This window comes from Vicugna pacos, chromosome 13 (genome assembly GCF_048564905.1).
Source record: "Vicugna pacos chromosome 13, VicPac4, whole genome shotgun sequence".
Classification (NCBI taxonomy): Eukaryota; Metazoa; Chordata; class Mammalia; order Artiodactyla; family Camelidae; genus Vicugna; species Vicugna pacos.
The window spans coordinates 47,676,784-47,704,092 of record NC_132999.1 but is presented as its reverse complement, the minus strand read 5'-3'; the positions used below and the strand labels follow the sequence as shown (position 1 = coordinate 47,704,092).

At 41.5% G+C, this 27,309-nt stretch overlaps 1 protein-coding gene, 1 long non-coding RNA gene and 4 other non-coding genes across 10 annotated transcripts; 1 reads left to right on the top strand and 5 right to left on the bottom strand.

Moving 5' to 3' along the window:
- Positions 1-3,079: 3,079 nt before the first annotated feature.
- On the top strand, positions 3,080-18,856 carry TRNAU1AP (tRNA selenocysteine 1 associated protein 1). Of its 2 annotated transcripts, none has more exons than XM_006196876.4 (9): positions 3,080-3,220; positions 3,756-3,853; positions 8,423-8,522; positions 9,134-9,186; positions 10,172-10,303; positions 11,324-11,443; positions 14,437-14,599; positions 14,947-14,980; positions 18,576-18,856. In XM_006196876.4, the coding sequence occupies exons 1-9, from the start codon at positions 3,194-3,196 to the stop codon at positions 18,710-18,712; spliced, it is 864 nt and encodes a 287-aa protein (XP_006196938.1). In that variant the 5' UTR covers positions 3,080-3,193; the 3' UTR covers positions 18,713-18,856. The 2 variants fall into 2 exon arrangements, with proteins under 2 accessions (XP_006196938.1, XP_072831057.1); XM_072974956.1 differs by having other exon boundaries at positions 3,121-3,224.
- LOC107033653 (uncharacterized) lies at positions 17,563-22,783 on the bottom strand. Of its 4 annotated transcripts, XR_012079358.1 has the most exons (7): positions 22,124-22,485; positions 21,647-21,702; positions 21,010-21,108; positions 20,659-20,738; positions 20,201-20,315; positions 19,639-19,720; positions 17,563-18,738 (listed from the first exon to the last, which is right to left on the bottom strand). It is a non-coding gene; the product is annotated as an uncharacterized lncRNA (long non-coding RNA). The 4 variants fall into 4 exon arrangements; XR_012079356.1 differs by having other exon boundaries at positions 19,639-20,315; positions 22,124-22,783; XR_012079357.1 differs by lacking the exon at positions 17,563-18,738 and having other exon boundaries at positions 19,611-19,720; positions 22,124-22,472.
- Positions 19,793-19,866, bottom strand: LOC116283022 (small nucleolar RNA SNORD99). Its single transcript, XR_004192567.1, has one exon. It is a non-coding gene; the product is annotated as a small nucleolar RNA SNORD99 (small nucleolar RNA).
- On the bottom strand, positions 20,502-20,631 carry LOC116283012 (small nucleolar RNA SNORA61). The gene has a single exon (XR_004192557.1). It is a non-coding gene; the product is annotated as a small nucleolar RNA SNORA61 (small nucleolar RNA).
- On the bottom strand, positions 20,833-20,962 carry LOC116283008 (small nucleolar RNA SNORA44). The gene has a single exon (XR_004192553.2). It is a non-coding gene; the product is annotated as a small nucleolar RNA SNORA44 (small nucleolar RNA).
- On the bottom strand, positions 21,467-21,601 carry LOC116283007 (small nucleolar RNA SNORA16B/SNORA16A family). Its single transcript, XR_004192552.1, has one exon. It is a non-coding gene; the product is annotated as a small nucleolar RNA SNORA16B/SNORA16A family (small nucleolar RNA).
- Positions 22,784-27,309: the final 4,526 nt, after the last annotated feature.

The window sequence follows — 27,309 nt, the reverse complement described above, 5'->3', positions numbered from 1 at the left end:
ATGGAACAGTGGCTTTTCTAGACAAATCAAGAAAGAAAAGAAGAATTGATTGACTTTTGTTTAGGTATTTATGGTTTATGAATCACTGGATTAAAAAAAAATTATACTATATAATGAGAGACACGGGATAGATCTTTTAATATCCTAATCCCAAACCAAGATTTTTGAGTACGGTACATCTCTAAAAACACTTTTACAAAGTTTGATGATGTATCATTTCAGCAGCCGGTGTAACTGATTAAACATGATTAACTGCACAGTAACTCTTAAGACAACTTAAGCATAATGATGTAGATTTTCACAGGCAAGATTTTCATTTGAGCAAGCAAATCATAAAGAGCTGACGTGTCCAGTGTGATGGTCACTAGCCACATGTGGCTATTTACAGTTAATTTAAATTTGTAAAAAATATAAAATGAATTTCCTTGGCTGCACTAGCCACATTTCAGGTCCTCAGTAGTCAAATGTGACTAGTGCCTATAGTATTGGGCTATGCAATTACAGAAATATATAGAACATTTCTATAATTGCAGAAAGTTGTAGTGGACAGTGCTGATTTCTGTAGAAGGTCTGTATATGTACAGCAGGCAAGTTTTATTAGTGCCAGGAAGATTTTTGGATGTCAGTGGCTCTTGAAAAAATGAATATGATGTAAAATAATTTAAAATGTATCCTGTGATTGTTTTTTTCTTGAAGTTTTAGTTTTGATGCAGGTACTGTACTGATTAGAAGTTGACTTCTTAGAAGGGGGAAAAATCACACTTCTGATTTTAATGTTTTCTTTGTAAAAGAGCACTTGTCTGTCTGTTCTTCCCTGACGCCTACTCCCCCAAAAAATCCATTTGGCTTAGATATACTGAAATTTTCCCTTTGACAATATAGCAGGTTGAAAGTACCCTATCCTTAATAACAGCCCTTGTGGGTTGGGACTTAAAACCAGGCATTGTGCTGAGCACTTTACATACTGTAATAGCCCATTAAATCCTCACATCAGCCCTGTGAAATAGGAATTGCTGTCCCTCAGGAAATAGTCCCTGAGAGTTCAAGTGACTCATTTGAGGCCCAGAAACTACCAAGTGCACAGACTAGGCTGGAATTTAAATCAGCCTCCACCCAAGACCAGAACTTCAATTCCTTTTCCTTGTATTGCACGTAAGAGTTATAAAGCTCTCTGTAGGTGCTTTACATGTATTAGAACAGTGTCAGGCACATAGTAAATGCTCTGTACGTCTCTGCTATTATGACTATTGCACATTTTTTACTCCCCTGTGTTTAATAACTGCCTTGTTTTTCACATGCTTAGTTTTTTGGTATAAGTATCATTAATTCATTGCCAATGTCTCAGGAGCTTTTTTGTGTTCAATCACAGGTACTCTCAATTTTATGATTTCCCCTATCCTCCAACCTGGATTGGTTACCGCAGGCAAATGTAATCAACCCCATGTGGCTCAGCTATAAATAATATTTACAAAGTCATAATAATGTAAATGTTCAATATTGTTTTGGCAGAAATTATGATCAGAAGATGGAAAACTGTGTATGAGGGGCAGTCCCTCAAATATCTGTAGCTACAAATGAGAAATGTTACTTAAAAATATGCAAATTTTAGGGGGAAGATTTGGAAGTTTGCTTCAAGGGACTAGGAGTTGGGAGTAGGGATAGATGGGGGTAAGGGACAGCTGTTTATTGATTGTGACATAAATTCAATTTTTTTTTTCAGTTTCTACCCTGTTCCCAATACTGTTTTGGGAATTTGATTAGAAACAAAGTGAACAAGGAATCCTTTCTGATGAAGCTTACATTCTAAATTAAAAATAAATAATTTGAAAGTCTTCCACAAGTAAAATCAATTAAAAAAATAGTAAACAAAGAGCAAAGCACACGGGCTGGCAAATAGTATTAAGTAAATTGTTCTCAGTTATAACTTGAATGCCTTCAACTGCCATGTTGGACAACTTACTGGATGCCAAGCTTTGGGCCAAGTGCTTTCCCAACTTCTCATTTTCTCTTCACAACAAACATGGTATGAGGTAAGCACTGCTATTACCCACATTTAAACTCAGAGAGTTTAAATAACTTGCCAAAATAATTAAAGGGGACTGGGATTTGGGCTCCCATTTGTTCAAATCTATAGCCAAAGCACCTAACCACTACACTACTACTGCAGTGAATCAGATAAAGCTGGAAATTTGGCACTTCATGGTTGGATCTCAAGACCATGGTTAGGTCTTAGACCGTAAGTGGTTGACTTTGGGGCCCAACACCCCAAGCTTGGGATGTGTAAACTGACGTGGAAGGGCATTACTGGCCCATTAGCGCAAAGGGAGCCCAGGAAACGGGTCCTCAAGCATTTGGGAGGGGCTTCACTGTCGGAGATGACAATCACCTAGGGAAGCTTCACATTCTGAGAAATGGGCATCAAACAGGGACACCCGGACTAGGAAGTCAAACCGTCTGGGTTATCTAATCATCAAATCGTGTTTACTAAGGGCCTTCGATGGCAGGTCACTGTTCTGGGACTGACGAGCTCCTGGAGGTTTGGGTCCGTGCAAGGAGATGGGATGCATGAAAGAGTAACAAGGCTTGGGGACTGATTAGTTGAGGTGATAGAATTTACCCTCCCTTTAACCCTCCCCTCCCCGCGTCCTAAGGCTATACACGGGAATGATGGAAGAACCCCATTCCAGCTTCAACAGAAATCACACATAAGCCTTGCAAACTGGGAAACGCGGGGTGAAGGGGTGGCTGGGATGGACCGGTCAGTCAGTAAACTGCTCGAGGGCACACAGTGAAACTGGATCGTTCAGGCTCCCAAAGGGGATCTTTCACTTTTTTTTTAAATGTGCTTATATTTGCCATTTTTTACAATGAGCATATACTACTTTTGTAATTTTATATGTACGTGTGTGTTTAAATAAAGTCAGAAAGAAACTTGAGAAAGCCAATCAGCCGCGCCACCCAAGGTCCAGCGCGAGGCGGCGCCCGCCCCGCCCCACCCCGCTGGCCCCCGTCTGAGCCCCGCCCTCGCGGATCCGGAAAAAGCCTGAGCGGCACGCAGGCGCGGCCCTGGGCGCCGAGTTGCGGAGCGTGCGCAGAAAGCGTCGGAGGCGCATGCTCCGTGGAGATCCCGGCCCCGCTGACTAGCCACCGCGCCCTCCAGGGTGGCCGGCAAAGGCCTGGCGGGGCTTCGGGCATGGCGGCCAGCCTATGGATGGGTGACGTGAGTAAGCACGGCCGCCCGGGTCTGCGGAGGAGGAATTTTAGTGTCACGAGAAGAAAGGGACGGGATGGGGGCGTTCCCGGGATACCAAAAGAGTGAAAGTGAATGGGGAGGGGAGTTCTTTCAGGAGACGCCAAAGCGAGCTCCAGCATCTAGGTGAAGGGGCTGAGTCTGAGGGGGACGCGTCGTGGGGCCCCCCTCGGATTCACAGACGGGAAAGGGAGGTTCTTTGGGCGGATAGAATGGGAAGAATCCCAAAGATTGAAGGGCGCCTTGGTTCCAGGACTGAAGGGATGGAGTTCCTGAGTCCATGAGGAAGGCTCCCTAAAAGGAGCAAATTTGAAGAGAAGGAAGGCAAGGGATTGGGACGCAGAAGTTGGGGTTCAGATCACTCGGCAGATGGAAATTCTTCACCCCCACACCGCTCCGGCCCGCAGCGTGCCGCCGACCCTGGGCTGACCAGGAGGGGCCCCGGATCCAGGAATGAGGAGCCTGGATGCTGGCCTTGAGCTGCTCTGCTCTTGTATTTACGCAGCTGGAGCCCTACATGGATGAGAACTTCATCTCCAGAGCCTTTGCCACCATGGGGGAGACCGTGATGAGCGTCAAAATTATCCGAAACCGCCTCACTGGGTATGTTCTCTCCTTCCATCCTCTCACTTCTCCCTTAATAAATCGTGCTGCAAGTGTCATTCAGGAGAAGGTAAACATCGTAGTCAGAGCTTCTCACCCCTAGTAACCGTTATTATAATGATATAAACTAACATTTGGGGGTTTACTGAGAGGAAGCATAGCATATTGCTTAAGGACTGGACTCTGAAGCCAGTCAGGGTTTGAAAGCTCTGTCTGCTGTGTAACCGTAACCAGGCAAGTTACTTAACCTCTCTCCTTCACCTTGACTATAAAAATGGAGATAATAATTGCGCCTGCCTCATAGAGTTCTGGTCAAGATTAAATGCGAGTTAATTCGAATTCAGCATTTAGAGCAGTTGCCTGGCATATAGTATAAAAACATTATGATTTACTAGGTAATAAGCACTTTAAAATCACAAAAACCTCTGAGCTAAGTACTATTATTAGAGAAGCTTAATAACTTTTAAAGTTACACAGCTTTTAATTGGGAAGCCAGGACTCTAAGTCAGGTCTTTTCTCAAAGCTCATGAGTGCCCTTAAGGCTATGGGGACAGGACTATGTGCCACTGTTTTAGATCTCCGAGGTACATGACTGAAACAAGCCAGTCTGTCCCCTCGTGGAATTTACTACAGTCTAATGGAATGAGACAATAAATATGTAAACAGCAAAATGCAGAGTGTATTTTCAGCTAGTGGTGCTCTGTTGCCTCCAGTTTCTTATTTCTCTTTTTTAAGGTCTTAGGTTTCCTAGTTAGAAATAACAGGATTCCTTTATCAATTTGACAGTGTTTGCGAAGCATCTACTCTGTGCCAAGTACTAAAGCAGCTTGCTACAATGTCAAATAGTTGAAAAATAGAGATGAGAGATACAATATATGGCCAACTCTGGCCCTGTGGTGAACAGGTACTTTGTATATTCAGAACCCCTGTACCCAGGGACAGATTTTCTGACTAGTAGATCATGCTGGCCTAAATATTTTTCCTCTTGTTCTTGTAGATGGAAAACCCTACTGGTTTCACATCAGCTACTGGTGTGAAAAGACTTTCTGTAATATGTTCTACTTTTTAAAACACTGACATAGGTTCTCACATTTTCATCTTAATTGAAATAAGAATTGGAATTATTGTTTCCTGCACTTGATTACTAAACTCTAGCTGTGTCTTAATGATGGCAGTTACAGACATATTACATTTACTTATTCTGCCTCATGTGACAAAGACTTTGAAGTGGGTTATAAGAATACTGTAAAATAAATAAATGTAAATTAAAAACCAAGAACAGAGAAGATAGGGGAATAAGAAAAGACACAAGGAAAAATAATATGCAATAGAGCAAAGTGTTTAAGAATGCAGTCATTGGTTGCACAACAGTGTGAATGTACTTAATAGAACTGTACACTTAAAATGGTTAAAATGACACATTTTGTGTTATGTATATTTAACCACAATTTTAAAAATTCAACAAAGATTAAAAAAAAGAATGCATCACATGTGGAGCAGCCACATCTGTCATTCATCACTGGTGGGATTATAAAATGGTACAGCCCCTTGGAGCAAGTGTCTGGCAATTTCTCATATACATTTCCCATATGGTCCAGCAAGTCTAGTCCTAGATATTCACCCAAGAGAAATGGAAATATGCATCTACCAAAGAAAAGGTCTTGAAAAAGAATGTGCATAACGCATTTGGACAGTGGCCCAAAACTGCAACCCAGGTATTCACAGATAAATAAATATTGGTATATTCATACAATAGAATAACTTAGCAATAAAAAGAGACATACTGCTAATATAGTGACAACACGAATGAATCTTAAAGGCATGGCGCTAAGTGAAAGAGGTGTTAATATATGATTCCATTTATTTAAAATTCTAAAATACAGAAAATTAATCTGTGATGGAAATAACTCAGCCTCTGGGAGAATTTGTACATGTCATTGCATGTAAATTTAACCTTAAAAGGGAAAAAAAATTAAGTTATTGAACTCTAGTCAATAAGCATGTTAAAGTAATTGAGGGAAGTACACCAATATCTGCAACCTCAAAATGTATCAGAAAATAAGAATGATAAATGGGTGGAGGCATGGATAGATGAATAGCTATGTGATAAAATAAGGCTGATAAAGTGTTAATAGAATGTCTTTACTATTGTGAACTACAATAAACATGGAAATGCATATATCTAAAAAACTGTTAATTGAAGGGTAGGCTGTGTATGTGTATGTATGTACATATATGTGGTGTTTGCTGTACAATTCCTTCAGTTTTTATATTTGGAAGTTTTCATAGTAAAGTATTGCAGAAAGAATGTGGTCAGACTACCCTGATTCAAGTCCCAGCTTCGAGCTTCAGCACACACCAGCTGTGTGGGTTAAGGCATCTTGTAAAATCCTAGGTCTCGGTCTCCATACCTGACTGGGAGGGATAGTTTCATTCCCTCATAGAGTTCCATGAGGAGTAGATGAGGGGTACAGGTGAGGTGGCCAGCAGTGTTTGGCTCAGTAATGCTCAGCTCTTACTGGTGGTGGTCTTTACATCTGTGAGCCGTAAGATTCCAGCACACACAAGACAGAAGGCACAGAATGGCCAGCCATTCTTCTAAGCATCAGCAAACACTTATGGAACTCTTAGACTGTCTTCTGAGATCCTTGGGCTCAGTTACTGCTCTTGCCTGTACCTTCTTGGCTGGGTGTCTGTAGGGTTATCTGCACTGAATATTTCCAGAAAAGTTTGGTTTATTTTACTGGTGATAGCTTTAAGGCTGATGTTAAGGGAAATTAAATGTTTTCAGTGTAAATCTCTTAAGTAGGAAAGGATGTCAGGGTTTAGCCACTTCCTCCTACTCATGTTTCTTAGTGATGCTTTAAAAAACAGAACACCAGGAATCGCACAGACATCCCCCAGTTAGGTAAGGCCTATGGATTTACTTTGTCCAACTAGATTGTAAGTTTCTTAAGCATAGGAACCACATTCTTTAACTCTGTATCAGCCTGGCCTGTGAAATGTGATCAAAAAACCTTTCTAATTATGAAAAATTTAAAACAAATCTTCAAAGAATAGCATAATGAACTCTCATAGAGCTACCACCTAATTTCAAAAATTGGTAACATATTGCCATATTTTCCTTACCTATCTGTCAATAAGGATAGATTTAGGTAGGTAGACACTTTCTCTTTCCTGAACCATGAAAGTAAATTACAGGCATTGAGACATTTCACCGCTAAATATTTGAGTGTACATTGCCAATCCCTGGGCATTCTGTTACATAACCACAATGCTCATATCACACTAACAGAATTAACAATGATTCCCTAATATCACACAATGGCCAGTCTACATTTAAATCTTTATAATTCTGCCCAGAATATTTTTATAGCTTTTATTTGTTTTTTAATGAATTAGGATCCAGAGATCAGATTCTCCATTGCATTTAGTTTTTTTGTCCTTTTTTTAATGTAGAAAAGCCCACTTCTTTCTTTTCTCTTAACACTGACTTTTTTTAAAATTTGTTTTTCTTTACATTTTCTTGATGACTTTATTTATTTATTTAGCTTTTTTTGGCAGAGGGCAGATAATTAGGGTATGTATGTATGTATGTATTTATTTATTTATTTTTGGAGGAGGTACTGGGGATTGAACCCAGAACCCTGTGCATGCCAAACACACACTCTACCACTTGAGCTATACACTCCCCCCCAACACTGACTTTTTAAAGAGGTCAGATTAATTGTTTCATACAAGGTTCTACATTCTGGATTCTGGTCCTGCTTTCTGGATTTATTTGTTTCCTTGTGGTGGTGGTTTACTTATTTTGTTCCTAATATTTCCTGAAAACTGGACATTAGATCTAAAGGTTTCATTGGATTGCATTAAACATTTTTGGCAAAAGTACTTCTTAGGTGATACAATACATAAATAAATGAGTCTGGGACTGGCCTAAATTGGCAGTCCTTATACTCAGGTTTGTAAATTCTGAACTGGATTATGGCAGGGAGCAAAAACAGTACAGGGTATGATTAGGAAAACATTTTTCCTTCCCTTCAGGCCCAGACTCAGTCTCCCATCTGGATAGCACATCTTTTTTTTTTTTTTAACTGAAGTACAGTCAGTAATTTCCAGAATATATAAACAGCTCGTACAACTTAATAAAAAAACAAACAACTCAATCTAAAAATGGGCAGAAGACCTAAACAAGTATTTCTCCAATGAAGACATAGGAATGGCCAATAGACATGAAAAAATATTCAGTATCACTAATTATCAGAGTAATGCAAATCAAAACTACAATGAGGTATCACCTTATACCAGTCAGAATGGCCATCATTCAAAATTCCATGAACAATAAATGCTGAAGAGGATGTAGAGAAAAGGAAACTCCCCTACACTGCTGGTGGAAATGTAGTGCAGCCATTATGGAAAACAGTATGGAGATTCCTCAAAGAACTAAACATAAACTTACCATATGATCCAGCAATCCCATTTCTGGTTATATATCTGGAGGGAACTCTAATGCGAAAAGACATAGATATCACATCTTTTAACAGTTTACTCTTTCTGTTTTCTTTCCAGGATCCCAGCTGGCTACTGCTTTGTAGAATTCGCAGATTTGGCCACAGCTGAGAAGTGTTTGCATAAAATCAATGGGAAACCCCTTCCAGGAGCCACACCTGTAAGGACATTCAGATAATCATGAAGTTGCCATTTTTATTGTCATTGATAACTGTCATTTATTGAGTCCCTACTGTATACTTACTGTATTTAATCCTATCACAACACTGAACAGTAGGCATTGTTATCTTTGACAGACCAGGAAACTGAAGCTCAGGGAAATGGAATAACTTGCCCAAGGCAACACAGGTAGTGGCAGAGCCAGGATGCAGACTAAAGATTGGTTGCCTCTAAAATCCATGCCCTTTCCACTCTGCACCGCTGCCTCCCTTAATGGAAGACTTGAAACTCTAGACCGCTTGCTTGATTGAGAAAGTAGAACAGGCTGGCAGCAGTAAGGACACGTTTCAAGAGAGTTACATTCTGCTCTTCCCACAGTTACTTAGCTTACAGCTGCACCGCGCTGGCACACCTGGGCTCATAGAACCATGGAGCTGGCAGTGCCCTTAGCGGTCATCCGTGCAACCCCCTCATTTTATACAGGAGAAAAAGCTGAGGCTTAGAAAGGGGGAGATGTTTTGGCCAAGGTAATTTATTTCAGTTTTTTTCAAATATTGTTTGACTCTTGAAACACCTTTCTCTGTTTTAGTTTGTTTGTTTTTAAATTCCCAGGCAAAACGTTTTAAACTGAACTATGCCACTTATGGGAAACAACCAGACAACAGGTAAGTACAGAGTAGCCCTAAGTTAGCTTCAAGCCCCAGGAAATGTCTAGATAGAGACAAGATGTGTCACTGTGTCTGTCATTCCCAAAGAGGGAGATGGGGAGCTGAGTTTGGCCCCATTTTACCTCCCTTCTGAAAGATGACATCCCCCACACCCATTGGTGGACCCCTCCCAGGATGCTTCTTGTCAAGTCCCATGTCGTTCTATATTTGGTCCCTCCGCCAGCCCCGTTACTGCCCACAGTACTGGTATTTTATTAGGTAAGAACTGACCTGTTGTAGCAACATAAATTGATTTAGCATTTAAGATCGCTATTTGAAAGGTTTAAAACAATGTATCAAATGCTTTAGATAGATTTGTGGCCATTGAACTTGTCATTCTACTTTTCAGAACTTATTCGTGGATGTGTATAAAGATTAACATCAAGAGTGTTCATTGACATATTACAATATTCGACGTAGTCTACTTCCACACAAAATAAAAATTAAAAAGAATAATATTCTGGGGGGAGGGTGCATGGTGGTAGAGTGCATGCGACAGAGGCCAGAGGTGTCCCCACAAAGCCTAAAATATTTACTATCTGGCCCTTCACAGAAAAAGTTTCTGTGAAGTTACTGACCTCTGTCCTCAAAGTTGAGAGATTTCATTTTAGCTCATCTTTAGGAGAGAAGGTCCAGTTATTCTCTCTGTCTTTCACCATTTGAATTAAAAATAGACAGAATATCTGGTTTTATCCTTTGAGCACCTCTAGCCCTGCCCTCTATCTGCACTCCTGTAATGCTTGAAGCTAGAAAGGCTTTATTCAGTGGGTGAGGGATTTGGGACAGGGGACTCCTTCCGTAACTCTTCTGCCAGGACTGCCAAGTGAAACAAATTAGGACCCATCAGAGGTTGTTCTCTAAGAAGACCTAGAAAAGATTTACTAGAATGGGCTAAGAGCAAAAGTTTTGTTCTTTGTCTCTGAATTTCGCTTTCTCTTCTTAGCCCCGAGTACTCCCTCTTTGTGGGGGACCTGACCCCAGATGTGGATGATGGCATGCTGTATGAATTCTTTGTCAAGGTCTACCCCTCCTGTCGGGGAGGCAAGGTGGTTTTGGACCAGACAGGCGTGTCTAAGTAAGGCCTTACCTGTTGATTGATGCCTACCCTGTTGGTTGCAGCATTTTTCCCAGAAAAGGGGATGGTGTAGTGAGGCCATGCTGCACGGTGGTTAAGAGCACAGGCTTTGGAGCCAAACTGCCTGGTGTGAATCCCAGCTTCAGTGCTGCCCAGGGCTTATGCCACAGACGAGTAACTGAACCTCTGACCCTGTTTCCTCATCTGTGAAATGGGACTGATCAGTAGTATCTGTATCTCTCAGGGGGTGGCATAAGGATTAAGTGATGTAATATAAATAAAGCAATAGGAAATGCTTTTTAGGTGTTTCCTCTTTTATTTATTATTGTTACTTTAGAAGTAGAAAGACCTCACGAGAGGGTCATTCTTGATCTGAGTTGTAGTTATGAGCTTGAGCTTTGAATTTGAATCCTGCTTCCACTATGACTTTGGGCAAGTTAGTAAACCTCTCTGAACTTTGATTCTGTCTTCACTAAAATGTGGGTACCCCCTTCATCAAGCTGTGGGATAGTTCGGTGAGTTAACCATGGAAAGATGCTCAGCACAGATGAAAGAAATGCTCATTGAGTGTTAGCCATCATTCATTTATCCCCCAAGTAGAATGTGAGTTCAGGAGAACAGAACCTCGTCTGCTTGTAATTGCTGAGTCCCAGGGCCAGGTGTAACACCTGGCACACAGGGCAGACTTGGTAAATATTTGCTGACTGACCTTCTGTGACTGTTACTGCTACTGCTCCTACTAGTATTTGCCGGTAGATGGGAGGGAAGCTACTATTTGGGAAAAAGCCCCATCAAGACAGCATGAAGGAGACTGGTGAAGTGAAAGTCGGGGTTCCTAGAGATCTCAGGATCCTCCTGTGCCTGAATCTAGGGTAGCTCTATGGCACCCCTCCACTGATGGGGCTCTCACACGTCGTTTGATAGACTCTCTCCCTTCTCAGCCCCTTTCCCAGTCTTAGACTTTACCTTCATCACATTTGTGTTCTAAATAGTGTGGGTTGTTTATTTTTCCCCCTGCAGGGGCTATGGTTTTGTGAAATTCACAGATGAACTGGAACAGAAGCGAGCCCTGACAGAGTGCCAGGGAGCAGTAGGCCTGGGGTCTAAACCAGTGCGGCTGAGCGTGGCGATCCCTAAAGCGTGAGTCCTGCACTGCTGGGGAGCAGAGGCCTCTGGACCGACCCCCACCTGCATGCGCCTTGTCTGTTGTTGATAATCAGGGCATCGCCTATGTGCTGAATGGGAGGCTGCCAGGAGATTCAGTTCAGGCTGCAAATCATGAGTGCCTGATACTTGTCAGGCTGTGTGCTGGGTGTTAGGGAGGAACTAATATAACCTTGCCCCTCCAGAAGTTTCTGGTTAAGGAGAGAGCTCTAACTGGGGAAAGCAGATACATTCAGACGTCACTGGTAGCAATGCTGGAAAAGCAGTTTGGCTGCACACAGTTACTGTCTCTGCTCTTTGCCCAGTAGTGCTGCTGTTAAAAATTTATCCACGGAATTCATAAGAACTGAGCAGACAAAAATTACATCCAGTTTTAGCCTTATTTATATCAGTGAAACCTACAAACCTCCTATGAATGTCCCCTGCTATGGGAATGGCTAAGAATTAATGCTCCAAACAGAACGGAATTTTTTTTTCATATTTTTTTCTATTTTTATATTTTAATATAATTCATAAAACAGTGCTTGTATAAAAATTCACACAAAGTTGCTAGAAAACAGAATTTCCAAAAATGTCCTGGGTTTTTGTTACACTGAGTTTTCTAATGATGCACTCCACAATAGACTATTAATACATCACTGTTACCTGTCACACTAGGCTGAAAACCCTCCGTCCCTTACAACACCAAGCAGGTTTTTCACTCAGATGTAAGACAGACTTTCTTTGCACAGAATCTTCCATTCTTTGGCCCAAGCATTGGTTCTCAGCAGGGGACATTAGCAACACCTGGAGACAGTTTAAGTTGTCACAACTTGGGGGAGGGCTACGACTGGCATCTAGTGAGTAGAGGCCAGGGATGCGACTGAACATCTTACAGTGCACAGGACAGTCCCCATGACAAAGAATGACCTGCTGCCACCCCCAACAGTCAATTTTGCAAAGACTGAGAAACTGCCTGTTACAAGTAGAGGAGTGGCTGCACTCTTAGGGCAGGGCTTCCAACTGATCTTGGTTTTTAAAGCAGCAAAAGATTTGGAGGATTTTTGCAGTTTAACCATGTTTTTTAATACAGCCTGAGTACTTCCTCCCCTCTCCAAATGTTGTTTGTTCTCAACTCTATTCTATGTATAAAAACATTATAAAGAAAACATTTAGAAGAGAGAAATTTCCTCATTACCCTAAGATGACTAATTAAAAGTTCTGAGTTCCTTTCCAAGCTTCTCCATAAACTTCTGTGATGTATAGATGTAGATATAGACATGGGCATGGACACGCACACACTTCATGTGGATCAGTTAACATGTGGTGGATTAATTTCTTTATTCATTTTTAATTATAATAACAGTGCTTATTCTTCTCTCCCCCCAGCTTACTCAGTGTACACACTCACTTTGCCATCTAGTTGGACAGCTGTCATCATTATAATATTTTTTAACAGCTGCAGGATGTTCTTTTGATTGTATATTCTGTCTAGCAGCCTCTGATGTTGACTGTTACGGCTGTTTCTGATGTGTCACCATTGTTCAGTCAATGATAACTGAGTTCCTATAACTCTGCAGGCCCTGTCCTGGACTTTGAAATTATAGCTGTAAATAAGAAACAAAGTCCTTTCTGCAGGGAGGTTATATTCTGTTATATTTGTTTCTTCATTGAACATTGTCATCAGTATTTGATGCCTGCCTCTGGGGAGGTGCCCTCAAGCACTAGAAATTGAGGCTGATAAGGTAAGAGTCCCCTTTGAGAGTTAGACTGTAGGACCTGAGTGTGGAGAAACAGAAGAGAAATGTACCTTCAGTGGCCTGAACATATCAGGAGGGGGACAGACTCCTTGGACACGTGGAGGTGGAGTCATGGAAACGAATATTAGCAGTTTCCAGCCTTGTGCTGGCCGGGGAGAGGGAATCTGCCATCAGACTTCATCGAGCCACCCCATTGGGAGGTGATGCAAACGCAGTCAGATGTGGAGTCTTTCTGACTGTTCTGAGTCCTGCTCACCAAGCAGACATTGAACTCATGAGGAATTTGGGAAGAGCTCACCACGCCTGATTTTTTATGTTTTTGAAAGCAGTAGATCCTTTGCAAGCTTGACATTCTAGTTTTGATTAGCAGTGGCTGGAATCACTGTGCAATCGGATAAGAAAGCTTTCTACTGACCCTGGGCCTCAGCCCTGATTGGTGAAGGCAGGATGTGGGACACTGGCAAGCTGTCTTGAGTCTGTCGGTGCCGGGGCAGTGTGTATGGTGTGGTAGGAGTGTGAGCCCTGGAGTTAAAATTGGTTCTAGTTGTAGCTGTGGTCTTGGGTAAATCACTTAACCTTTCAGAGAAGTTCAGTGTTCTTATCTGTATATGGGAATAATAAATAATAGCTCTATCATAGGGTTGTACAGAACTTAAAATAAGAGACCATGTATGACAAATAATGGGCACAAGTCCCAAGTACCTACTCCATAAATGGTCGCTATGACTACAGCTCCAGTCTACTGGAATGCTGCTTTTTTTTTCCCCCTTTTTTTGAGGAGAAGAGGTGATTAGATATTTTGTAGTTTGAAATGCTTCTTAGATCATCCTAAATCCAGATTCTCCAGGCCATGTTCACCTGAGCCTTTGTGGCTGGCAGAAAAACAGCCCCCCAAGATCTTGAGAAGGGGAGAAGTCAGTACTGACAAGGTTTGATTAGAGAGACAAACCTAATGATTGAAAGCTCTTGTCTTTAAAGCTGGACTCTGGGACCAGACTGCCTGGGTTTGAATCTCTTATTAGCTGTGTGACTTTGGACAAATTATGTAAGCTCTCTGTACCTCACTTTCCTCATCTGTAAAATAGGAATAATGGTATAGTTACTGCATAGCAGTATTGTGGGGATTAACTGAGTTAATCTGCTTAAAGCACTTAGAACAGTCTCAGGTCACATAGTGTTATGGAAATGTTTGCTTACACTTGTTTGTTGACTTTTCTGTCTTCATTTAAGGAGTCGTGTGAAGCCAGTGGAATATAGTCAGATGTACAGTTACAGCTACAACCAGTACTACCAGCAGTACCAGAACTACTATGCCCAGTGGGGCTATGACCAGAACACAGGCAGCTACAGCTATAGTTACCCCCAGTACGGCTATACTCAGAGCACCATGCAGGTAACCGTGATCTGGCCAGTCTGGCCCTCTTGGGTTACATCATCCTGTAGAGACGTGAATCACATTCTCCAGGAAGGGATGGGTAAGGACGGGAGCTTGGGCTTCAGGAAAAACTGGGGGAAAGATGAAGCAACCTAGTTCCTCTTGTTCAAAGTACACCATCTTTGGGGGGAGGGTATAGCTTAGTGGTAAAGCGCGTGCTTTAGCACGGACGAGGTCCTGGGTTCAACTGAAATAAATAAACCTAGTTATCTCCCCCACCATCAACAAAACAAAACAAAACACCATCTTAGTCACGGGCTGGGATTTCACTATGCTTCTCACGCACCTCTCTGGTCTCTTGGCAGACATATGAAGAAGTCGGAGATGATGCATTAGAAGGTAAGAAAGAAGTCCCTTCACTCAGTTCACACATCATTACAGTAAGATGTGTCACTTGAGGTGGAAGTGCAGCTCCCAAAGAGCCTGGGGTGGGGGGTTTCGCTGACAGGGGAGGGAGCCTGTCACTCCCTAGATGTGTGGCATTCTACCCCAGGATGTAGGTCTGTGGCAAAAATACCATTGCCTTATATTTTTTTCAGTTTGTAAAATTCATTTTTCATGTTTTAATTTTTTCCCTTTTTTTTTTTTTTTTGGACGGGGAGGTAATTAGGTTTATTTATTTATTTAACGGCGGTACTGGGGATTGAACCCAGGACCTTGTACTTGCTGGGCATGTGCTCTACCACTGAGCTATACCCTCCCCCTTCCATCTGTTTTAAATTACATGTTTTTCTCATTCAAGTAACAGTTACGATTGAAAATTTGGAAAATACAGTAAAGTATTATGAAGAAACTGAAAATCACAAGTATTTATTACCATTTTTACTGAATTTAACTAAAGAAAAAGAAAGAAAAGTAAAACCGAAAGAATTGCTAACCTTCAGACAAATGTTTTTCCAGATGAGATATTCATACATCTTAAAGGATTCACTAAGGTTTGGAAAAACTATAAAGACCGATTAAAAGTTTTTTTCACCGTGTTTCTGGACAGATGTTAAGTCTTAAAGAAGTAAAATAACAGTTGTCATAAAATCAGACATTATTGATTTCTGTGTACATAAAACTTTAAGGTAAAAGCCTCAAAGTTTAAAATCTATTTTAAGAATTACTCTTCAAGAGGTCACAGGGAAAGTGTGATCTGTAAGCAAATATCCTTTAAAGAAACATCACCTGCAAAGAACAGACTTTCTGCTTTGTAGCATTTTAAAGCACTTCCACATACATGCTGTCTTCTGATTCTAACAGCCGTGACCTTGGGGAGTGGGCAGGGCAAGATACAGGAGCTCTAGTTGACAGATGGGGAGCTGGCCATCACTTCATCTGCTCAGGGTTCCACTGTGAGTTAGGAGCAAGGGTGGACCTTGGTAAGCAGACTCAGCCAGAGCCATTTGGCAGTCTTTCCGTATCCTCACCAATAGTTACTATTTTACATTTTAACCATCCTGGTATGTATCTCATTCTGGTTTTTATTTGCATTTCCCTGATGGTTAATGATGTTGAGTGTCTTTTCATTCATGTTTGTTGGCCATGTGTTTGGAGAAATGTCTATTCTTTTGCCCATTTTCAAATTGGGTTGTCTTTTTATTGTTGAATTATGAGAATTCTTTATATTCTATTCTGTATACTAGTCACTTATCAGATATATGATTTGGAAATTACTTCTCCAGTTCTATGAATTATCTTTTCACTTTCTTGATAATACCCTTGGAAGCACAAAAGTTTTTAATTTATATGAAGTCCACTTATTTTTTCTTTTGGGGTCATAGTGTCATATCTAAGAAACCATTGCCTGTTTATACCTGTTCCCTTCTGAGACTTTTTTCCTTTATTTTTTGGTTTTTGGTTTTTTTGTTTTTGTTGAGTTGTTGATTTATGGTTTTACATTTAGGACTTTGATCCATTTTTAGTTAACTTTTGTATAAGTTGTGATGTAGGGTCTCACTTCATTCTTTTGCGTGTAGTTACCCAGTTGTCCTGGCACCATTTGTTGAAAAGGTTATTCTTTACTAATTGAGTTGTCTTCATACCCTTGTTGAATATCAATATACTCTAAATGTATGGGTTTAGTTTTGGATTCTTAATCTTTTCCACTGATCTGTATGTCTGTGCTTAGGCTACTGCCACAGCCTGTTACTGTAGCTTTAGTAAGTTTTGAGATGGGAAAATGTGAGTCCTTGAACTTTGAAGATCGTTTTGGCTATTCTGGGTGCCTTGTATTTCCATATAAATTTTATGATCAGCCTGTCGATTTATGAAAAAAAAAAGCAGCTGTGATTTTGATAGGGATTGCATTGACTCTGTAGATTAATTGGGGGAATATATTGCCATCTTAATGCAGATCTTCCTTGACTTACTATGTATGTCCCGATAAAGCCATCATAAGTTGACAATAACGTTAAATTAAAAATGCATTTAATACACCTAACCTACTGAACATTATAGTTTAGCCTGGCTTAAACATGCTCAGATCAGTTAGCATTTACCTACAGTTGGGCAAAATCATCTAACATAAACCCTGTTTTATTAGTGTTGATTATCTCATTAATTGGAGCAGTTCAAGGGTATCAGTTGTTTACCTGCCTGACCACGTGGCTGACTGGGAGCTGCTGCCGCCCAGCGTCACTTGAGTGTAGTTACCACGTATCGCAGCCTGGGAAACCATCAAAATTCCAAAGACAGTTTCTAACTGATGTGTATCACTTTTGTACCATTGTAAAGTCGAAAAATCTTAAGATGAACCATCGTAAATCGAGGACCATCTGTATTTGTCTTCAAGTACAAGGGATGTGTTCATATTTTATTAAGGTCTTCTTCAATTTCTCCAGTTAATTTTAAATTGTTTCCATGAATGGGTGTGCGTGCATTTTAAACCAGCAAGATTAAAAGGAAAATATAAAGTGTTATCAGTCATAGTAGTTAAGGAATTTTTAAAATTTTAATTGTGAAATATAAACACTTGGAAAAGTACAGACAAAAAGTGTAGTTTAACATGTAGTTACAAAATGCCCATGAAACCTTCATTCCGGTCAAGTAAAATATTGCCAGTCTCCTTCCCCAAGTCACAACCCACAATCCCACTAGGGAAAACTGTTGTTTTATAGTAACAAACCTTCCTTTTCTTTATAGGTTTATCATACATATGCATCCCTGAGCAGTATGGTTTAGTTTTGCCTGTTTTTGAGCTTTCTGTAATGCAGTTGTGCTGAATGTACTGGCTTGCTTCTTTCATTCAACACTCACAGCATTTTGTGTGATTCTTCCAAGTTGGATGTGGCTGAGGTTCATTTTCAGTGCTCTGTAATAGTCTCTTCTAAGAAGTTTACTTGTTCTGGGTTTATTAAAAATACTATCATGTTATTTTGTCATTATTTAACAAATACCACTTTTGCAATCAAAGTTTACATCAGGACTTGACCGTAACTCCTTCATTAGACAGTCACTGTTAGTTCGTGATTTAGTAATTTTGATCAACTTCCTAAGCACAAATTTGAAAGGACCACACCAGAAAATCCAGGCCATGTGACAGCTAGAGGTATAACAGCCACCATTATTTTGAGTACTGACTGTATGTTACATTCTCAGTTCAGCTGGCTGTTGATCAACTTGGGATTAGGGGCCCCTACCAACCACATGGTTGAAAATCCACATGTAACCTTTCCTTCGTTCCTCAACATCCTGATTCAACCAACTGTAGATTCTGTAAGACTAGCATTTACTCTTCAAAAAATCCTCATACAAGTGGACCCAGTTCAAACCCATGCTTTCAGATGTGAACTGTACACCCAATTTTCATCCTCACAAACCCTTCAAGGCAGTGCTGTCAGCTGGTGAGGAAGGAGGGAACTCTGGCAGGGAGTTGGGAATGGAGTCTCTTGGGACTGCTGAGAGCCTCTCCCCTCTGCACTCCCTGAACCAATTTTTGCTTCCCTTCCAGACCCCATGCCGCAGCTGGATGTGACTGAGGCCAACAAGGAGTTCATGGAGCAGAGTGAGGAGCTGTATGATGCACTGATGGACTGTCACTGGCAGCCTCTGGACACAGTGTCTTCAGAGATCCCTGCCATGATGTAGCCAGGACAAAGGACAAGCCAGAAAGACTGTGTAAAGGAGATAAGAGACTCCTTTTTTAAAAGTTACTTGCAAGAACTTCTACCTTTTTTGAAATGTTTTGTAAGATTTTAGTAGTCAACTATTTCCTGAGATTATGAATATTTCTGCGACACTGCTGCCTTCATTTGAACATTTGAGTTTGAAAACCAAGGGACCAGTTGTTCTGAGATAAATTGGAACCTCAATCTTCATCTTTGAACAATAATCATTTATCCAGGTAGGGTTATCTACACTACTGGAGAAAAGGACATTTTGGGATTAACAACCAGAATGGATCTTAACAGCTACTAAATCAGCTTCATAGGTGACACGCACATAAATCCTTAACGTTCTCTGGGGTCAGAGTACATGGGTAACCACTGTCATGCTCCCAAACTGGGCAGTTTTATTTGCTTTCAGTTACTCCCTCCAACAAATTTGCTTCAAGTCTGGTGGCTAGGTAGAATTTATTAGAACTGGGGAAGTTGCGTGCCCCATGTAAGTGCTGAGGCCAGCTTAGTCTAGACCAAAAGGCCTGCATAATTTTAGGGACAGGCCTGTGTAACCAAGCCCACCTGTTTCTTAACTAAATGCACTAACAGGTATAAACCCACTTACATATAAGGGATGGTAATTCAGAAAGATAACCTGACCTTGAAGTGTCAACCAGCACCAAACCAGATCTCCATGCTAGTCTTTTACACATTCCTACTGTGACATGCAAATAAATTAGGTATAATTGGAATTTTAGACTTGATCATATTGCCCCTCAGAGATCAACCTTTTTTAGTTTTTTTTATAGTTCATTCTGGTTCTCTGGATCATTTAGATAAGAAGATAACCAACAGTTCAAGGGACATGAAGAAAACTAACACAAGCATACATGCAGGAGTTTATTGGTCACTTACATGCCAGGTACAAACATTAGCCAAAAAAAGTCATGGTTTCCACTTAAAAGAGCCTGTTGTCTCTTCCCATAGTGCTTCTCCCCTGAAAAGGAAGTGTAAGCCAGTGTGTTAGTATTTCCTCAATTAATCAATGCCATCAAGGCATTTTCCTAAGAGCTGGTCTCAGTCCCATATCCGCATTTATCATCCATAGATGTCCACTCAGATTAGGTTTCATCCTGGACCAGTCAGACTGAAATGAACTGCTTGTTTCTAGCCACTCACTCTCCCCAGGGAGATATGGTTTAGACTCCATGGTCTGAGGTTACCCAAAACAATCACACGTGAGCTCAAGCCACCACTGCACTTTCATAGCAATCAGCCCTTGCTGTAAAATGCAGGGCTGTCCTTTTCTACATTTTACTCACAGCAGAATGTGCTTTTAGCTTTAGGGTTAGCGATCTAACAGACCAAGCCACACTGGAAACATTACTTGTCCTGAGGTTACAAACGGCCAACAAAGCACACAGGGAAGGCCAGATATAAATGAGGTATTAAAAAGACAAGACTTTTACACACAGACCTGAACAGCCTTATCTATTTGCTATGTTTAGGGGTCTCAGTAGTGATAAAACTTCAGGTGGACATTCAACTGACCCCACTCTGCAGATCCACAATCACAGATGAAGACAGTTTCACTGTTAACAGAAAAAAGAACATTCTCAATCAAGAGGCAAGAAAGCTACCAATCAATCCCTCCCAAATACAGAAATACTAGTCAGCAACCACTATGCCAACTGTCCAGACTTTCACATACAGCCTCCCTTTAAGCCTAAGATTAGCCGATTTTACAGGGAAAGAGGAACAAATTCTAAGATAATTAACCTTGTTTGAAACTAGCCCTCATACTAGAACGGATACTAGCACTGTGAGGACAGCTTCAGTACTACTATTCCTCCTTTTACGACCACCAAGACCAGTGTTCAGATCCGATGGGAAAGGGAACCGGAGGGTCAAGCCATCTTCAACAGCCAACTTTACCTTATTCTAAAGATTCAGCTCCAGAAACAAGCTGGTATCTTTTAGTATCAGGCACTGCCAGTAAAATCCAGGGGGGGAACCTGTAGGAAAGAAGTGAAGTTCTAAACCAAAAAGTTGATCCAGTACACCTATCTACATGAAGTTGATGGAAACAGCTGGACCCAGGCCCTGAGATAATATAGGAAAGGCGAGTGGCAGCTGCAGGTATAAGCTGACCTGCGCTGTCAAAGTCTCTCCAAGTTGCTCTTGCATGCAGTTGGAGATCCCATGGCCACAACAAGCCACAGCCCTTGGAAACATGCGGTACTGACCCAACTTAGCTCCCAAATCAAGTCTCCACAAGAAACCTACCAGGTCCTGAGACTCTAGTCTCTGTCATCACTGTCGTGACGAGTCTTCACTCACCAGAAATACCCACTTCAGTCATCCTGGACTCTCCATCTGGCACAGCTAAGATGAGAACACAATTGTCCTGAATGATCTTACTGCTCCCTTCATCTAGTCTGCAGAACCAAGGTTCTGACTGGTCTTTGGTCCCAGTACTGATGTCATAAGCTTTTCAGGGCAATGACCCAAAGCACTGCCAAGATCTGTGGCGCTTGCTGCTGGATTTTCCCAGTACAGATATCTAACCCACTCCCATCTGCCCCTCTGTGTTGGTTCTTGTCTTTGCAAGCTACTTCTCAAATGCCTCATTCTGTTAACTCTGTATGCACGAACCCACCAGTGGAACATTTCTGCTGGCCTCTGGAAACGTTTCAGTTTTAATAAGGGTCTCTGGCTATACCTGAGAAATGACAGGTACAATAGCTGTCTTTTCCTGAAATGTTGCAGATCAGTTACAGCAAACAGAACGGCGACCGTCAAGGAAAATTGTCACTCTGGGCTCCTTTTTGACCACAGCAGCTATGTGGAAGCAGCTGCAGCTTCGATAAGGGCCACAGGCAACCAAGATCATAAAACAGCCTCAACAGCTGTCCAGACTCACCTAAATCCTGTGCATCAGGACGTGTCACCAATACATCTACTGGGACATTCTGGAGACTAAGAGAGAGAACAGACATCCTATAGGTCTCAATCACCATTTTACCATCTGCCGGTGTTTTGTCTCACTTTACCTTCACAGGATCATTTAATCATTACCTCAATTTACATAATTAGTTAATTGCTGAAAGTCGACTATCAATGGAGAAAGTGAAGTGGAGACTCAAAATAGATTCTGAGTAACCCCGTCTTTCAGAAAACCCTGTCCTTATACCCACAAGGGTGACCAACTTAACATGTGTCGTGCAGCCAGATAACTTAGATGAAAGCAGGGAAGTCACTTGCCGAAGGTGACAAAGCAACTGTCACAGGCATCTTCAACGTCTGGCTGACCTCACCACGTGTTCTACCCAATTAGGCCACTTCAGCCCCACACCTGCCGTGAACACGGCTGGCCGCCCGCCCTGTTCACCTGTCCTACCGAGAGCGCAGGGCCGCCCAGGCCGAGACGCGAGCAGGGCGCGGCCCTCACGAGTTGCGGCCGCTCTCACCGCGCAAGCGGCCAACGTTGCCTTCCCGACCTCGGCCCCACCAGGCCGGCAGGCCTGGTCCTCCCTGCCGCGCTCAACATCCCGCAGGCTCAGGAGGCAGCCCCGCCGAATGCGGCGCCGGTGGCTGCGAGGCTAAGGCCGGGTGCGGCGGAATATGGGCGTGGACGGCAGCAGGCCAAGAGTCGCAGGAGCTAAAATGCGCGGCACGCGGCAGCAGGAAAAAAGGATGGCTGTACGCCGGCAGGGGGTTTATATAAGTCCTACCGCGGCCGCGCCTGACAACTGGAGCAGCGCGCGCAGGCCGCTGGGAGTTGTAGTTCGTCCGCCTTCCAGCGCGGGGCGGTGCGTTGGCTCCCAGCCCCAAGGGCCTGTGGGGCGGGGCCTTTCTCTCTCAGGTGGAGGAACCATCTAAGTGATTTCTTTGGACTCCAAAGAAGCTCCCCCGCCTTGGTTTGGCATTCAGTGGTCGTCCAGTACCAGGCCTTGGGCTCATAAGTCCCGCCGTGACTTCTGGAGTTCAGTCCAGGGAGACTTTCAAAATCGGGGAGTTTACCGTTAACCTTGTGAGCTGGGAAAGGGCTCCAATCAGAGATCAGACCACGGTGGGCACGTGGAGGAGCAGCGACTGAATGCATTTTGTGGAGGGGCTCTGTGCGGTTCTCTTGGAGAGGGGGTTTGGGGAGGGCTTCTTAGGAAGAGGCGATTGATTACTCGTAAAATGAATGCATTATTTGTTCAAGGCTTATCCCTTACGCTAATAAATAACTTTACTGAGTGCACTATGCTCGATTATCTCAGCTACTTTGCATAATAACCCTGTGTGTGGGTATTATAATTATGCCCTTTTTCACACAGATACATAAACTGAGGAATGGGGCATCCACAGTTAGCAAACGAGGTAAGGACCGGAATCCTGGAGCCCACCCCAGATACCACCCTCATAATCACTGTGCCGTGTGCAAGTTTTGTCCACGGAATGAGTAAGCATCAATATAAAAACAAATAGTAATTGTCGAGAATTAAGCACCTATTCTGTGCTTAATCTATTCATTAATTTTTATCCTTACATACACTTTTTGTTTTGTAGGGGAGGTACTGGGGGGTTGAGCCCAGGATGTCATGCACACTAAGTACAGTGCTTTACCACGAAGCTATACCCCCACCCCCTTACCTACACTTTGAAAAATAGATGTTACTGTTTAAAATGTAGAGAAAGCAATACACCCTAAGAGGATTAAGAAACTCTGATAACTTCCAAATGTGTTTTGTCGACTGAAATAAAATCACACAACATGAGAGTTGTGGGTTAAGTTTTACTGGAACAAAATGAGGACTATAGCCTGGGAGATATCATCCCAGAAAGCTCTGAGAAACTGTTCCAAAGAGGCAGGGGGAAGACTCAGTATTATATATGATTTCAGTGAAAGGGGTATGTACAGTCAAGCACACACTTAGGTAGAGGCTTGTTGCTAGTCATGAGGAGCAGATGTCACCGTTAATGATTTTAGTGCTTTTCTAGATATGAGGAGATGCAAGAATTGGGGCCATAAAATCTCCTGAAGATATCTAACTGAAGGCCTATTCAGCCAGTTTTCCCAGAGCACAGAGCAACTCATTCCTGACCTTGATCCTGAACTCCTTTCAGAGAGTATTGGAAGTCAGCAGCTGCAGCGGCTCATGATTTAATCCAAGCAGAGTTAGATAGCAAGTGCCAACGTGATCCAACCCTTGTTAAGCAGATGGCAAGTGCCAATTTTTAAGTTAGCAGTTTCTTTAGCCCCACTTTTCTCCTGAGTTCCAGACCTTATATTCTGTTGCTTCCATGACGGCTGCAGTTGAATGTCGAAGCTTCTCAGAACCCAGCCTTTGGTGGGTGGGGTATGGTTCAGTGGTAGAGCACATGCCTATCATGCATGAGGTCCTGGGTTCAATCTCTCCAGTAAAAAAAAAAAAAAAAAAAAAAAGGAGGAGGAGGAGATGGAGGAGGATAAGGAAAAGAAGAAAAAGAAGACAGCCTTTCCTCCTCCAAACCTGCCTTTCCTCATCTCAAAGTCCCTAGGGTGACCCAGGACTCCTACTCTAACATCCCATTTCCAATCCATCAGCAAATCCTGTATTCACCTTTAAGATGCCTCACCTCTTAAAGACTTAAATGAAAGACCAGATACTATAAAACTCCTAAAGGAAAACATAGGCAGATCACTCTTGGACATAATCACAGCGATATATCTTTTGAACCAGCTCCTGGAGTAATGGAAATAAAAGCAAAAATAATTGGGGGTCTGATTAAACTTAAAAGCTTTTGCACAGCTAAGGATACCATCAGCCAAATGAAAAGACAACCTACAGAATAGGAGAAAAATATTTGCAAATGATGTGACCAACAAAGGACTAATTTCCAAAATATACAAACAGCTCAAACACATTAATATCAAAAAGAAACGAGCAACCCAATCAAAAACTGTTCAGAAGACCTAAATAGACATCTCTCCAAAGAAGACACACAGATGGCCAACAAGCACATGAAAAGATGCTCAACATCACTAATTGTTAGAGAAATGCAAATCAAAACTGTAATGAGATATTCCCTTATACTGGTCAGAATGGCCATCATTAATAAGTCTACAAACGATAAATACCAGAGAGGGTGTGGAGAAAAAGGAACCCTCCTACACTGTTGGTGGGAGTGTAAATTGGCGCAGCCACTATGGAGGATAGTATGGAGGTTCCTTAAAAAACTAAAAGTAGACTTAACATATGATCCAGCAATCCCACTCCTGGGCACATAACCAGAGAAAAATATAATCCAAAAAGACAGATGCACCCCAATGCTCATAGCAGCATTATTTACAATAGCCAAATGTCCATTAATAGATGACTGGATAAAGAAGTTGTGGTATATGTATACAATGGAATACTACTCAGCCATAAAAAATGATAAAATAATGCCATTTGCCCCAATGTGGATGGACCTGGAGACTCTCATTCTAAGTGGAGTAAGCCAGAAAGAGAAAGAAAAATGCCACATGATATCACTTATATGTGGAATCTTAAAAAAAAAAGACACAAATGAACTTATCTACAAAACAGAAACAGACTCACAAACATAGAGAACAAACTTATGGTTACCAGGGGGAAAAGGGGGTGGGAAGGGATAAACTGGGAGTTCAAAAATTGCATCTCTTGGGGAGTGATGGAAATGTTAGCTATCTTGAGTGTGGTAGTGGTTTCATGGGTGTATACATCTATCAAAATTCATCAAATTGTACATTTGAAATATGCATAGTCTGCTCTACAGGAACCATATCACAATAAAGTTGTTAAAAAAACAAAACAAAAAAGATGCCTCACCTCCTCTGATGCTATCATTATTGCTGACCCAGAACTGTTCTAACTAGTCACCCTGATTCTGCCATTGCCCCTACAGTCTGGTCTCAACACACAAGTCAAGTTGTTAAAGAGCAAAATTTTTTAACTTTGATGAATCCAATATATAGATTTTTTTTTCTTTTGTAGTTTGTGCTTTTTGTGCCCTATTCTTAAAATCTTTGCCTAACTCAAAGACATTAAGGTTTTCTATGTTTTTTTCCTAAAAGTTTATAGTGTTAGCTTCTATAATTAGATCTGTGATTCATTTTGAGTTAATTTTTGTGTATCATGTGAGGTAAGAATCAAGGTTTGCTTATTGCATATTGGCTATCCAATTGTTACATCTTCATTAGTTGAAAGGATTTTTTTTTCCCCATCTAAGTGCTTTGGCACCTTTGTTAAAAATCAGTTGGTCATAAACAAAAAAAATCAGTTGGCCATATGTGTAGGTCTGTTTCTGTACTCAATACTATACTATCTTGGTTACCATAGCTTTTTAATAAGTTTTGAAATAGGACAGTATAAATCATCCAACTTTGTTCTTTTCCCAAATTGTTTTTAGCTATTCAGTCCTTTGCATTTCCATATCAATTTTAGTATCAGGTAACTCATATTTTTCTAAAAAGCCTATTGGGATTTGGTTTGTATTGCATTGAATCTATAGATTAATTTGGGAAGAATTAACATCTTAACAATATTGAGTCTTCACATTCATGAGGATGGTATATCTCTCCATTTATTTAAATCATCTTCAATTTCTCTCAACAGTGTTTTGTAATTTTCAGTGTACAAGTCTTGCATCTTATATATCTTTTGTCAAATTTACCGCTAAGTTTTTCATATATTTTATGCTATTGTAAATGATGTTACTTTTGTTAAATTCCAAATGATCATTGCTAGTATACACATAAAGAATTAATTTTTGTATGTTGATTTATATCCTGCGACCTTACTAAGCTCACTTATTCTTTGTTGTAAGTTCCTTAGGTTTGTCCACATGTCAAAGAATAAAAATGGGTTTACTTTTTCTTTTCCCATCTGGATGCATTTTATTTCTTTTTCTTGTCTTATAGTACTGGCTAGGACCTCCAGTACAATGTTGAATTAATAAGTTATATTTCATCAAAATTAAAAACTCTTGACCTTCAAATGGCACTGTTAAGAAAATAAAACGCAAGAGGCCCTTCTTGATTGCTCCTGGATCCAGACTCCAACAGAGCTCCGCAGCAGTGGAAGCTCACAGGTGCGGCTGGCCGCTGGCGGCTCAGGGAGCGTGGAGTAGCGGTGCGGGGTGCTCAGGAATCATCATCCAGGGACCTTCCCGAGACCACAAGAAAACATGGGGAGAATTTTCCTCACAGGAGAAAAAGCCAACTCAGTGTTAAAACGCTACCCAAGAGCTAATGGACTTTTTGAGGAGATAAGAAAGGGCAACATTGAGTGTAAACACAAGGAAGAAGTCTGCACATTTGAAGAAGCAAGAGAGGCTTTCGAATATAATGAGAAAACTGAATTTTACTTTTCCCTTGGAGCAGAGGGAATAGGCTGTGAATGAACTCCAACATCAACCGGCTCAGAAAAGAAAGAAAAAAGTTGTTTTGTGTGAAGTTCTACTATGTATGCATTGATGGAAAATTCATTACGTCAGTCAGGGACATGTCTGCGCCACTCCCCAGACTCCTAACTGTTGGATAAAAGAGTTGATGAGGCAGAGGGAATGCAGATTTTGGAAGTGTCACACCCTGCT

Bases quoted from the DNA above. Each gene is read 5' to 3' on its own strand.
- TRNAU1AP (XM_006196876.4), top strand. From the start codon at position 3,194: ATGGCGGCCAGCCTATGGATGGGTGAC. The intron at 3,854-8,422 runs GTATGTTCTCTC...TTTTCTTTCCAG, and splicing joins ATCCGAAACCGCCTCACTGG to GATCCCAGCTGGCTACTGCT. The intron at 14,600-14,946 runs GTAACCGTGATC...GTCTCTTGGCAG, and splicing joins ATACTCAGAGCACCATGCAG to ACATATGAAGAAGTCGGAGA.